We start from the raw sequence: 14,473 nt of genomic DNA, 5'->3' as shown, positions 1-14,473 counted from the left end.
GTTACGCCTGCTGCTCCACAGTGTTCGGTTTCTTCAGGCCTCATAAATTACCCCACGCAGACACAAGATATGTCAGGCAGAGCTTTTCTCGTCCATGGCTCTTTTAAGGAACAAATGTCAATAAAGCTGTCAGCCCAGAAATTTTTGGATTTTTTTACTACTTTATTTTTTTATTTTGAAGGAATGATGGCATATTCTTTAGACTCAAATTCAGGAGTGCATGAGTTATCTTGTTACTCTTTACGATCCACGTTGCCAACATGTAACCCTGAATCAAGCAGAAACAGCACGAGCGCCTATAAACAACCTGATGTAAAATTCATGTCTTGTGGGATTTGTTGCTCTGTCATTAATTATCAGCTCGAGCTCCAGGTGAAGAGGCAACTGAAGCTCAGTTTTCAACCTCTAAGACGTCCTTGTTATCAAGGCGAGTTACACATGGATTTATGTAGAGCCACATGCATATAATACAGGCTGCATGGAGTCCTACTGCCACTCTCATCTCTGCTAAGCTCTCCAGCTACTGGGACAGCTTTAAGTGAATTTTGGAAGTAGTTTGTATCTTAGTCGCTGTAGATAACTCTCTTGGTGTGTTAGTGACATCCAGATTAGGTCCCACATGCTAAAGCTAATAGATAGAATTGAGACCTGCTACAATACTCTGAATATCCTTTTGCTAAATGGAATTTTTTTTTCCACATTTACATTTGATTAGCGTCCAATCAAAATACTGTGAGATTTTGGCTGCAGCATTTGTTCATTTTGATGTCCTAAACTGGATTTAAATTTTAAAAAGTTAATTATATTTTGGTGATATTTAAATTACTCCTTACATCTGTAACTTTTTTCCCCTGCACATTGATACTCACAGTAGCTAACTTTGAGTCATGTAACAACATTCACAGGAGGAGGGCCATTATGAACTGGTTGTGCTAAGAATGGTTAATTTACTCACTAGACAAAAATGTGATGATTTTAGTTTCACCAATCAGGGCCCATCATTCTAAAAATGTTCCTATAGACAACCAGTTTCCTGTTGCATCTCTTCACAGAACAATTATGGGTGTTGAACCGCCTCCAACCTCTTTGCACCTTGTAAATAGTAATCAGCTTCTGTGCAATAAGAACACGCTGCAAGCATGACAACAGTTTAGAGCTTCATAAAGCAGCATGTACATGAAGCTGTATCATGGACTGTTTTAAAATATGCTCTGCTCAAAACCCTGAAGCACAACATTACTCCAAACATCTTGAACTATTCATTTAATATCTAGCACAAAATATAGAGTCATTTTAATGCCCACTGTGGGAATAGCAGCAGAGAGATGTGGGGTCATTTGAATATTAGTTTATATTCTTGCACATTTTAATTTCCTATAAGCCACATGTGTCTATTTATTAGTATACAAGGAGGATTAGCAGTGTAAGTGATTCATCTTCAAAACTGAAACTAATTAAAACAGCTTGATTTGACTGGAAGCTGTCATTGCACTTCCCTTAATAGCAGGCATTAGACAGCTTACAATCTATTTATTCATGCGTCTGTCTGGACAGGTAGAGAATATTCCGACTTTGTAATTTAGGTGAAAAATTAAAGCTCTGCTAGTGGGAAAGTTTGAGGTAGAAAATCAAGGACAAACAGAATAAGCCCTCTTCTCATCAGATGATTACACTTTAATATTTTTTGCCATCTCCCTCTCAGGAATGACTCAAGGGGGCCATAATGTGATGAAACTAATTCTGCTTCATCTCCCGCGTTTTCAACTGATGATCTTGCGGGATGATATTCCTTCTCCCCTTTAGCTGTGTTTTAATTTACACACTCTGCTTTGACACTGGTCATAGTCATTTTTCAAGTGCTCAATCTCAAACTCTTCCATTATATACAAGAGGTAATATTCACCATATGGCAACGGCGTGCTCTTTGGTGTCAGATTTCCCATAAAGAGTGACTTCACTGCCTCTTGAGAGGAATGCAAGCTAATTGGTGCAGCCCTCTCTTGGATGAGTGCTATCAGAGGACGCAAGGCTCTTACTGGAGGGAGTTGCTCTTTGCAATCAAAAGAAAATTGTAGAGCACATGGTGCAGAGGCATCAGAATAAGCCTGCAGATGTGTTGCCTTCTGAGCGCATTACTTTGTGTAGTACAGAGGAGCTGTGTTGCTTCGCTGACTGTCTTGATGTTACCCTCACTTTGATTTGAAGTCTAAAGACATGATGACTACAAGGATCCACAAAAATTTTCTTTGATTAAATAAGGTGAAATGATGCTGGTAAGAGAACGAAGAGGGATCGGGGAAGATGATGACCAAGTGTCTAATAGCTTAAAAAGCAGAAGCACGCTGATTGAAGATTGCTTAAACAATTCCAATTTTTGTAAAGCTGTTCTCCTGATTTATTTATGTAGTTGTGTGTTTACAACTGAAAGAGGAAAAAGTTGAAAGAGAAAAACATTCTCTGAAAAGTCCCAGGTTACATATTTTTCTGTAACATCTCTGGAAATCTTTGAACAGTGACCTTCAGGTTGTAGTTTGATGAAAATAAACACAAAGAAAAAAAATGACAATTTCTCTTCCTTTGTAAGGAAGACAATGGCCCTTTCCCGTCAAACTTTAAAATAATAAGTTGCACCAAATCACAAGATTATCATTTTTATTGACTGATTGACCTTAATTTATGCTCAGTTTCATAAGTCTTAAACATCTTGTTCATGCAAAGAATCACATTTGCAATGTAATGTGTTAGATTAAGTACAGAGATGCAATATAAGTCACAGCTTGATACTGAAAGCTTAAAACGATTATCTGTCCCGTGATTGCAAATTATAGATCTCATAAAGTAACCTGGAATTGAATTTGTCTATTTAGTAGAAGGTACTTTGAATGATAACCTTCCAACATTAATTTTCTTCTCCTGACCTTATAAACTTTTAATTTTTGTCTGATTTTATTTTTAAATTTTTAAAGTAATTAGCCACTTAGTTAAGGTGCCCTAATGGGGAGGAAAAGGGCATTATGGATTGGATGTTAGCACTGAAAAACAGTATTTAAGTACCATAAAGAACCTCCCTGTCTGAATATACACCTTTCCCTCTGCATCAGTGGGTTTTGTTCAGGTACTCAATTTATTTATGTAATTATAAATTGTAAATTATCTCATTTTAGTTCTTTGGAAATTGGACTACAGTAAATACTGACCAGTTATTTAGGTACTATCCCATCCTTCCTCTCTATTTCCAGTAATATATTTATTGTTTATTCATTGCAGCGGAAAATGTTGATGGAAAGCTTTAAGATGTTCTAGTCAAATCACTGAAAAACTACAGCTATGTTGTTCTACAGCCAAATTGGCTGATGTAGCTGGATGCAACGCTTTTAATAAAACAAGTTAATGAGATGAACTTAAAGCATTTAATTTTTAGTTTTACATCAATGCCATTTAGTTAAGTATTTGCTTGTTCATTATTACCGATAGTTGTACAATCTAATACGCTTCACAAACATTAATGCATATCACAGAAAGTTGAAACAGGAGCAGAGACATTTGGCCATAATATACAGCAGCACAATTATTGAAAATCAAATCCAAACAAAAATATATCTTTCCCAATTTTAAGCACAGTGGTGAAGGGGTGGTGATTTGGACCTGGGTACATTGAATCTGTGCTTCACACCATTCTAGATTGAAAACCTAAGGCCATCTGTGCAACAACCAAGGTTTAACTGAATTTGGATCAATAACAAGACATCTACAAATCTACAACAGATTGTCTGGGGAAAAAAAAAAAATAACAGCAGTTGAGATGTAGTAATGACCCAGCCAAAGTCCTGAGAAACTACAGCTAAGTTTTAGTTTCTCAGCCAACTAAAATGCTGTGGTTGGACATTAACAGAGCTGTTCATAAAGAATGTCTGCAAACCACAACGAACTGAAGCAACATTTTACAGGGGAGTGGGCCAGAGTTCCTCCACTGAGATGTGAGAGCCTGATAAAGTCATACAGAAAACGACTGCTTGAAGTTATTGCTGCCTAAGGTAGTTCTACAAGCTGCTGGGTTTTGGAGCACACTCAACTTTTTACATGACTGTATAAATCTGTAAGAAAACTATTATGCATTTGAGAAGCTAAATATAACATCATTTTTGAAGGGGCATTTACTTTAGAAAAACATTTCTTGGCAGTTTTATCTTGAAGGTTCCAGAATAAACAGTATTTTATTTATTGGAAACTTCAGTGCCATTGTTTTTATTTTGCTTCAAATTCCTAAGTTCATCAGTGTTATTTATACACAGTAATTATTCATTAGATACAGTTGACTAGACAGGCATCCTCAGTGGTTGAGAAACGTTCTTAGCAGTAGTTTTTAATGGACGAAATCCTAAAAACTACTGTAAAAAGCTGTAGTGGAATATACAGTAAAAAGTAAAATAATATTTTTGAAAGCAACAGAACTGTAAAATCTGAAGATTTTTAATGGATAAATATATGAACAATTATTAACTTAAATAATAATTTATTTCTTTTAACATCTAACAAGCACAAATGTTTCTGCAAGAGAATTTCTGCAGCATGTTGCAGTGGATGTTTTATGATATAAAAAAGTAAAAGAAAAATATTACTGCTTAAGGAAAATTAAAAAGCAAACAATTTACATGTTGTGATCATTTGCACAAGAACAAGTTGCTTCAGAGGGTTGAGTTGGAGAAATACGCTCTCAGGAGCAAGTTAATCAGGTGATGCAAGCAAGCTGTTACAAACAGCTGCGTATCAGGGTTTATATCAGCCTGTGGAAAAGCAGAAGTTTGCTCAGGTATGGAGAGCTTTAATATTCTGAAACCCAATTACACTTGCCCTTATATTGCATTATATGTGTCTATTGAATCAACCAAAGTCAGCCTATGAATCTTCTCACTTTCCCTGACTCGATGAAAAAACTTTGCCTGCATTACATAATGTGTCAGAAACTTTTTGTTCACTCTTATAGATATCATTGTTCTGTTGGAGCAGCTTGAGAGCCGATATTGACTTTCAGATTAAATACGATAGCTTCTGGAGAGAAAATATACAACAATAAATGTAATATATATAAAAGCCATTTTCCCAACTTAAAACTCAAGTTGATTTCATTTTTTCTTTTTCTTTTCTTTTTTTTTTTTTTTTTTACTCTTTTTGTATTACTTTATAACACAACCAAACCACACAGGGATTAGCTGTTAAATGTCCAGCCTTGTTGACCAAGCCAATCTGTGAATGTGTGGCTGACAGCCACATGATCAGTGAGTGAGTGCAAGCAAACTGTCCGGGCCCATGTAGGAAAGGAAAAAAGGTCATCCCGTGAAATGTCATATTTGAGACACTCTGTCGCATTTCCTTTTCTCATCATGAGCGTCACCCACCACCCCATTATGCTTAGGTGGCCTCTTGGCCTCATCACAGATATCAGCTTTGTAATAAACTCAAATATTTTACCTGAATGAAGAAGCGGCGATCCCCCTGACCCGCTGATTGGTGTGAAACAAGAAATGTCGGCTCTGTCACTATTCTCCCCCGGGAAATGGAGATAGGTGTCTGATGATGGAGTGTCAGATAGCATGATATTGCATTTTCCCAAAAGCACCCAGGGAACATGATGAAGACTATAGTGGCTTCTCGCATGGGCAGACCTCATTGTGGGAAGCTGCTTTTATCTTAAAATACAATCAGCAGGTTGTGGGTAGAAATGTATGGCCTTTCAGAAGACAAGAAGCCTTGGATATCCGCGAAGGCACACAGACACACAAACACTCACTGTGTTTTCTCTTTTATCCATATTGACTCTTCATACTGTATTAAATTTATTGATTTCCCATTCCTGCCCTCATTTCCTAGTTATCTCCAGGCCCTCTGCTGCAGATATCAATCTGTGAGCTGGCAGTGATTTTAGGCAGGGACACACCTGAGTAATAGAGCAGACCCTGGTTGGGTTGCACACTTGTGTGTGTGTGCGCGTGTGTGTGTGTGTGTGCGCAGTCACACTCTGATTTGCTTGGTAGGCGTGGACCGAATACAGTGGAATCGCATTATTGCTGATGTATGGTTTTTGCTTGGGGCAGTGCGGTTCTCCTTCCGCGCTCCAGCTTTATCAAAGGGAAAAAGGCGAACTAGGCAGGGAGAAAAAAGGTAAAATGTAGACAGCCTTTGTCTTCATTGTTGACATTTAATCAGCCCAATACGGAGCCTGCTTGGAAGGAATCACTGCTGTGTGAAAGATTGCCCTGCCGCTATTGCTTGTCTTGCTTATTGGTTTAAGTGAAATAGAAACAGTGAAAGATAGTGTCACATTGTCAGGTTTTTCCCAGTGTTGTTTTGCGAGGGAGAAGAGCAGAGGTGGAATTATAAACGACACCCCCATGAACCTTTTTCATTTTCAGCCAGCAATAGCTCTAGCATTCACCGGTATCAAGAAAGCACGTTTCTAACAGCTTCACCGTTCTGTCACTCCAGTCCCAACCACTGAGGATCCCTCCATCTCATCATCCGTCCCCAAAACCACGCCGATGTTCACCACCACCTCCGTGCCCACCCTGAGGGGGCAGGGTGACACCACTGGACCGGGAGCTGATCCCAGAGAGGGAAGGATACTTTACGAGGACAACCACGGGTCTGTTACGTCCGAGCCCACTGTGCCCGAGTTGCCCCCGACTCCCCGGCGTTTCTGCGAGGCCACCAGGAGGCGAGCCATCGACTGGCCCCAGACGCACACCGGCACCACTGTGGAAAGACCGTGCCCCAAAGGAACCAGAGGTAAGTGTCTACATTTATTTGAAATCCATATTTTTTTATTCAGTTATTTGTAAAAAAAACTTTTATTTTCTTTAAAATGGTCAATTTGTCATTTTATATTTGTCAGATTTCAACCATAAAACTCTTCAGATTTTGTTTGAAAGAACGAAATCCGCTCCAGATTAATGCTTTTATTGCTTTGGCTCAGTTTACCATGACTGCCTCTGATGTCTTGTTAGATTTGCAGTTGTGCCAGACCAATTGAATTTTCTGATGATGGATTAAGCAGTACTGGGTTTTTATTAGTGGTGTCACTTCATGGAATACATTTCAGTGCCAAAAACCAGCATTACTATTTCATCAATATGTGCTGCTTTGTGCTGGCATATCTATAAAATCTCCAAAAAGTTAGTTGAAATTTATGATATTAACATGACAAAACACAAACAAATTCAATGTTTTCTTAATTACCCATATTCCTGTGTAATGGTAAACTTCAATGATTCCTGGAAATGTCAGGCGAAATTTGTTGTTTACGTAGGAGCTTTAAAGAGATTAAAACCCTTATAATTATTTTGTTGTGAATAAAAATACATAAGCTTATCTTTGCACTGCTTCAAACTTAACCAACATAAAAGTTATCTTATTAAATCCTCTACAAGCCTATGATTAACATCAGTACTTTACTAAAGTTTTTAAACCCCTCTAATTGATTTAACTAATGAAAGCACACAACACAGATTTTACCTCTGTGTTACGAGGAAAAGATTAAAACCTAAACCCTAGACACGTAGAAATAAGAATAAATGTCTGACATTGTCTCCTTTTTACGGGTCTTTTAATTAAATTATGTTTTAGAAAAGTGTAAACAATGTTTCCATTCGCCTAAAGGGTATAAAGAGATGTGTTCTGAATGCTAAATCTTCTTTTGCAATTCCCTATTTCTGAAAATCATAAAAAGTATATTTCACTAGTATAAAAGACAAAGTTTAATTTGTATAGATTTCTTACACAGAGTGATGTAATTAATTGTTTATTGCAATAATTATGACTTACAGTTAATGCAAAGCTAACATTTTTCTTCTCTGAAATTTTGAGTATTGCATAAAATCAGTAAACAAAAATAAGCTGGATTCTTAATATTTAAATGTATACCTACTGACATGTATCTTCATGTACTTTAAAATGAAAACCAGGCTGCTTTAGTAGCAACGTTCAGCTCATCTGTGTTTTTGGGCCTGGTATCTCTGACCTTTCCTTTGACAATACCCCACAGACTCCCAGTTTGCTGTGCAGCGTACCACGGTAATACCACAGTCCAATCAAGTATTGGTACTTTTGTTTACACTTAGCAGTGTGGCCTGACTTTCGACTTAATAAAACACAGTGGACCAACGCCAGCAGATGACATGTACAGTGAAGAATGCTGAAAGATGCTTTGAGCACACCCTGAAGTTCTTTGTAAAAGAGGCTACTGTTTTTGTGAAGTAATTGACATGCACTGTATTTCTAAAGTATTATTTGTTGGTTCAAAATATTTTGTTTTTTCCTAGAAATTGTGCTTTGGATTATAGCATCAAGCCGGATTGATTAAAATAGTAACAATAAATTCACAAAATGTGTATTGAAACTATATAGTTTTCACTTTTGAAAGAAATGGCTAAAATAAGGAACTTTTTCGATGTTTTACTGTTAAGCCTTGTTTTGCTCTCCCTCTTACCAGCAGCAAAAACATGTAAAGCTGTTCTCTTTTTACTCTTCAGTTGCTCAATCGTGTCGCAGTAAGAAAAAAAATTCCTAAGCTTCCAACCAAAATACACCTTTAAAAAATAAAACGTAATATAATTAAACCTATTTCTCATTATAATGCAACCCAATGGTAATGCAGTACAGCACAATCTGTACAATTTAAAACTGCCACATTGTTGATCTGAATCACTGTTTGTCTGAGACACTTCCTCAACAAAAACATAAAACAAAACGTGTCCATGCTTTTATTTATTTCAGGTGGCTTGGGTCTGTTCTCATTTGGTACGATGACAGTCGCAATTGGAAAAGTTACTTAAACCACTGACGTTTTAAAATGAAAAAAATGAGCGAAAAGCAAGACCCGAAGAATCTGACAGAATCTCTTAAAATGATCCGTATTTGTGTGCTCAGCGTTGTGTTATTTCCACCTCTATTTACATGCATCAACTCAGCTTTGTTTCAGCAGCGAGGCAGCATGTCAGTTTTAAAACCAAAGTGTTGTATGATTAGAGCTTTTTCCTTCCTACATCAAGGAGGGAGAAAAAAAACCATTATGTACCTTCTTTGTGCTTTCATGCTATTTCGAAACTGGAATAAAAGTGTACAAATAGCAGGGGGGAAACTGTTGCCTGTTTCCGAATGCCCAAGGACAAACAAATAAATGTGACGGACTGTTCATTTCATGAAACAGCATCTCTCCCACCGAAGGTAAATTTTAATAATGCACTTACAGTTTACTTAGTGCAGTTAAAATCTCTGCTGGAAGCATATGAAGTCAGCAGTTAGGAAAGCAGTTTTTCTGCTGCAGTTCTGTGTGATTGTCTGACAACATTGCCATAGTAATCGCGCTGAGATTACATTTTGAGTAAATATCAGAATCTGGATGTTCTGTCAGAATAAAAATAGAGCCAGCAGATACAGATACAAAATAACAGTGAGATAATGTTTCAAAAGGACATAGCGTCAATTTTTGTCTTGTCAGTGTGGCAGGAATTAATTGGAAGTAAATGTGATTTTGAAAGATGAGGCAGCATATGAGATGCTGAAAGCTGTGAAATGTGTTGATCTTTAACTGTAAACAAATGCCACTTCGCTTGCTCTGTCAGTTCTTTTCCCCCTTCTATCTCAAGCTACACGGACCTTGACAGCTTTTTACTAAACCTTTCCAAACATGCTTTTTTTTCAAGACAGACATTAAAATTCTTCTCAGCCTTTCAGATCATTTGAAAAATTCCTGCTGCTGCAGAACATTTAGTATCCTTCACAGGAGAGTCTGTATAAATGAGCGATCAGCAGGAGACATAGTATCCGAGCAAGGTTTTGGCTTCTCTCCAACTGTTGTTTTTTTTTTTTTTTCTGTGCTGCTGCAGGCACAGCTACTTTTCTCTGCACCGTGATGGGGACTTGGTGCTCCAAGGGGCCGGACCTCAGCAACTGCACCTCCCACTGGGTGACTCAGGTGGCACAAAAGGTAAAACGGAGAGTTTGCCCATTACAAAACATAGCAGCGATCAAGTACAGAAATCAAACATCTACACTGTGTGCAGTGGGTGACCCTTTCCTTGCTTGGTTTATTTTCTGAACAGGTCAAGTGTACTCATCATTGAAACACTTTCTTTTTTTTTTTGCAAGGGGAGCCAAAGTCATGTGGCAGAAAAAAGAAATGCTCTCTCTCTCTCTAAAAAAAAATCTGGCATAAATGCCAAGAGCTGCAGCGTGCTACGGAGAATCAAAGAAGCAGGGTCTCTTTCGTCAGTGCTTCTGTTCTTTGATGTTTTGCAGGTAGAGCTGTAGATGTGCAGATAAGAGCTTCAGTAGCCTGAATGCACTATAATAAAACAGGAACACGCTGCATTCTGAGAGAGAGATTTTTGTTCTCTCTGTTCGAAAACGCAGAAAATGAATGCAGCAGGTTCATTCAGGGCTCCTGGGGTGGGGGAGTGGTAGTGCGTATGCATCTAAAGAGCTGTGCCCTGATTTTGAGCACTTTATGTGATAGAAACAGAATTAGTGTGATTTTTAAAAGCTGATGCACGGTGAATCACCTTGGATACTTTTTGTACTATTTCAGCATTTTTTTTTCCACATTATTCCATATTTTCCTCAAATGTAATCTGTATAGAACAAAGACAGTAAAATGAATAAACACATATACGCAAGATTTTTGCCATTTCAGTAAACTGCATTCATACAAAACCGGAGGGACAAAACAAGAGGAAACCTAGCATATTGCAATTATTCTTACATTGTTTATAAGAAAAGAGAGAGTGATCAGCATTTAATATCCAGTTTCCAGTAGAAGACTTTTGCAAAGCTCTGACTACTAATTTTAGCCAATGATGATCTCTCATTTGGAGCTATAATTGAGGAAATAAAAACAACATTAACTGCATTTGTTTCTAGTCTTTAAGCCTTGAGTCCAATTCAAAATCATTACAGATTTCTATCTTTAGCATCTCATATTAGCAATTATCACAGCATGTTTTCCAAAAATGACATCCACAGAGCCTGAATCTCCACAAGGGCTGACCTATATTAGGGAAACATTCTATGTGTGAAAATATTGACAAATGTTTCAATATGATAAAAAAATAAAAAATAAAAAAAGAGAAGTATGAGCGTCTTTCTGCTTTGGATCCATTGCGAACATAAACGCCACTTAAAGAATAGCCTGTCTAGTAACAGTTTTAAAACTGAAATGCATTCTCTCCATCTCAGAATTATGGCTTCAATGAAAACGCTGCTTCTCAAAAGCTTTGTTATAATTTCTTAATGACTTAAACGCTTTGTTTACTTCTTCACCTTCTAAACCTTTTTATGCTGCATTAAGCAACAAGTCCCATCATTGACTGTGATTGAGGCATAGAAGTTCTGAATGCATGCTAAATAACTAGCTTATGCTTATTGCAGTCCAAGTAATTTTGTGTGATTATCCATAAGTTCAGTAATAATGTGATGATAACTTCACAATATATTTTGAGGCCTAATCTCTGCCTTAACTCTGAGATCTCGAAAAGGCTTTTCAAATGAAAAATGTTATTTAAATGACAGGGCTTGAAGGATCAAAAGGATAAAACAGAAACTTTGTTGTTCAACTTTCCTATTATCTACTGAAATTGTTGCTTACTCTTGCTGTCTCATACCTTGAATGTTCCACAGACATGTTCTATTTTGTGGGAAAGAATATTTTTTTAACAAGTTCTTAAATTTCTGCGCTTTCTTCGACTTTATTTTTAAACACCTCGCTAATATTAAGAGTAGCTAACCTTGAGTCTTCTTCCTTTAATAACAGCATTAACCCAAATGGGCCGGTTGTTACCTAAACATACCGGTAATAGCTCTTTGGAATGCTAAGTTTTACAGATCAGAAAAGGAAGAAGAAAAGTAAATACATAAAAATAATTTTGAGTTTCAGTGCTGCTTGTTGCTTTGGGTCGATCCAAATGAAAATTAGCCAACAGCTCAATTTTGCACTATCTTTTAAAGCCAATGTTTCTAATGATTATTTGCACAAGTTATCTATTTTATTTAATAAAATGTAATCTGGGAGCAATCAAAATATAGGCAGGTGATTTACCAGCTTTAATACATTTTATTTAGGTCCTCCCTCTAATATTGGTGGATTTATGACTATGACATTGCTGGTCTTCTAACTGTTCAGTAGCATATTTTTATACAGTCTCATCACCTTTCCTGTAGCTTTAAATTAAATCTCGGACAGATTGAGTGAAAATGTGCTTCCTGTGTCTGTACATGTATTGCTTCCTCCTGCACAAATTGATTCATCACTCACTACAGAACAATCCCACCATGAGAATTAGTATAGATGTAGTCAGCGTATGTACTACGACCATGAGTCACTGCAGAGCTGAGATTGGGTCTAATAATAAATACTATATTACACTAATCACAGAGGACAGCTTATAATTGTTATGTTGGTGTATTTTCTTATACTCCTCTAATGCTTGCGGGTGACTAAAACATCTTTTTTTTTTGTAAATGAACCGTATTGCAGTGGATTAGGACTCTGAGATGTATGTGAAATAAATTATTCAAGCTGGCGTTATATAACCATCATCTCAGGCCTTCATCACCCACATTTCCTTGACACCCCCTTGTTTCCCCTCCCTCCCTCGTCTGCTGTTTTTAGATCCGAAGTGGCGAAAGTGCGGCTAATTTAGCCAATGAGCTGGCCAGGCACACGCAGGGCCCCGTGTTTGCAGGGGACGTCAGCTCCTCCGTGCGGCTGATGGAGCAGCTGGTGGACATCCTGGACGCGCAGTTGCAGGAGCTCCGGCCCAACGAAAAGGACTCCGCCGGACGCAGCTTCAACAAGGTCTGGCCTGTTGTAACCTCTCATTACACTTTGTTTCCTCCTTTGCCCCTCACTCAGAGTCAGCATAACCCAAGACATTCATTAGCAAGATGCTTACGGATAATACATAGACAACCCCGTACACTCTCTCGCTCTCACCCACACACACACACACACATACGTACCACACTCAAGTCTTAGGTGAATGACGCTAAGGGGCCAGGCCTCTGCCCTGAGGGGGAACCTCATTCCTTTACAGCTCCTGGGTAATTAAGGGCTTTTGGAAAAACAAGCTCACCTGGCAGTTCCACCTTATCCGAGCTAATGGCTACGGGCCCCCCTGCCTTTCCACCCCCACAGAGAATAACTCTTCATTGCTGACAAGTGCAGGACTGATGTCCTTCGGAGCCTCGGTGGACGCCTTTGGAAAAGAGAGCGGGTCCGAGATATGGCTGTTTCTCTCAGCCGCCAGAGGTACAGCAGAGAGATGAGTGACAGGTTGAAAAATTGCATTATTATTCAGACTCTCCAGACGGCTGTTGCTTGGTAAACAATGTGATATTTTGCTGAAATGACAACTACAGTTTGTGTCCATATGTTCAGACAGCAACATAACTATCCCCGAGATTACAAACAGCTAGTCTGTTCATAAGGGGGAGTTTTTATGAAGGTTTTCTGAAGTGCTGCTTTGAAATGTCACAAAAAGGGCACAGTGTAACTGAAAACTTCAGGGATTTAACCTCTCTGCAGTGATGTGAAGGTGTACTCAGTGACTTTGATGCGCTTTGTTATTACAGCTGCAGATGTACACAAGAGTTTTCTGTCCTTACAGGCTGATATGACATTACTCCTGAAGCAGGTTGTTTCCCTTTGGAAATTCAGTTCTGTTCAGCTTGTCTCAACATTGTAAAAATAAGCTCCTCGTTGGCACCTTGTCCTGTACATGTGTACTATATATGATGTACAATGCCTTTTGAAAACCGTACACACATCTGTTATTTTGCACCACTTTATTCTGACACCTTGTACAATGCAACTGAAAAAGAAATCGGACCAATTGCTTTTAATAATAATAATAAAAATTTAAAAAATTTGACTTGACAATAATTCTCTACTCTGCCTGGCAAACGTTTAGCAAATCTGTCACATTATGAGGACAACGCTTGTCCACAAACCTCTACAAGGTAACTTAGATTTTCTCTAAAATTTTATTGTAAAACTAGAGTTCAACCATTCCAAAAGTGTTATTATGGAAGAATCACTCATTTTGATGTAATTGTATCTGTTAATAGTTCAAAACTTGAACTATAAATAAAGTTTTATTGAAGTAACTAGACATTATGACGCCACCACAATCATGATGTGACTGTGGATCCAATACTCTTCTGGTGGTACCTTTTAGAAGTGTTGCACACAGTTCAACCTTGCTTCAACTCATTATCCCACAAGGTTTTGGGAAATTTCAGCCAGGCTTGTTTTGTTTTTCAAAAATGATCTGTGTTGAAACCATAAATTGTGGTACAGAAAAATGAAAAAGTGGCTGTCCAACCTCTGCATGGTGGAAATTCCATGAGCTCCTTCAGTGCTGCTGTGAACCACTTGTTATTCTGTACGACCAGTTTCAGTCTTGACTTTTGGCTAAATTTT

The 14,473-nt window shown here is 38.0% G+C and overlaps 1 protein-coding gene across 9 annotated transcripts in view; it reads left to right on the top strand.

Annotated features, from left to right (window-relative positions):
- LOC129361792 (adhesion G protein-coupled receptor L2-like) overlaps nt 1-14,473 on the top strand; it is a 124,599-nt gene that overhangs the window by 73,080 nt on the left and 37,046 nt on the right. For all 9 annotated transcript variants that reach the window (XM_055032895.1, XM_055032893.1, XM_055032900.1 and 6 more), the window contains 3 exons: nt 6,484-6,783; nt 9,882-9,982; nt 12,662-12,847. In XM_055032895.1, coding sequence (XP_054888870.1) covers nt 6,484-6,783; nt 9,882-9,982; nt 12,662-12,847 — 587 coding nt within the window. The remainder of the gene's footprint in view (nt 1-6,483; nt 6,784-9,881; nt 9,983-12,661; nt 12,848-14,473) is intronic.

Source organism: Poeciliopsis prolifica, unplaced genomic scaffold, assembly GCF_027474105.1.
Source record: "Poeciliopsis prolifica strain line A6 unplaced genomic scaffold, Auburn_PproV2 SCAFFOLD008, whole genome shotgun sequence".
In the NCBI taxonomy this organism is placed as follows: Eukaryota; Metazoa; Chordata; class Actinopteri; order Cyprinodontiformes; family Poeciliidae; genus Poeciliopsis; species Poeciliopsis prolifica.
This window is presented reverse-complemented; position numbering and strand designations above follow the sequence as displayed.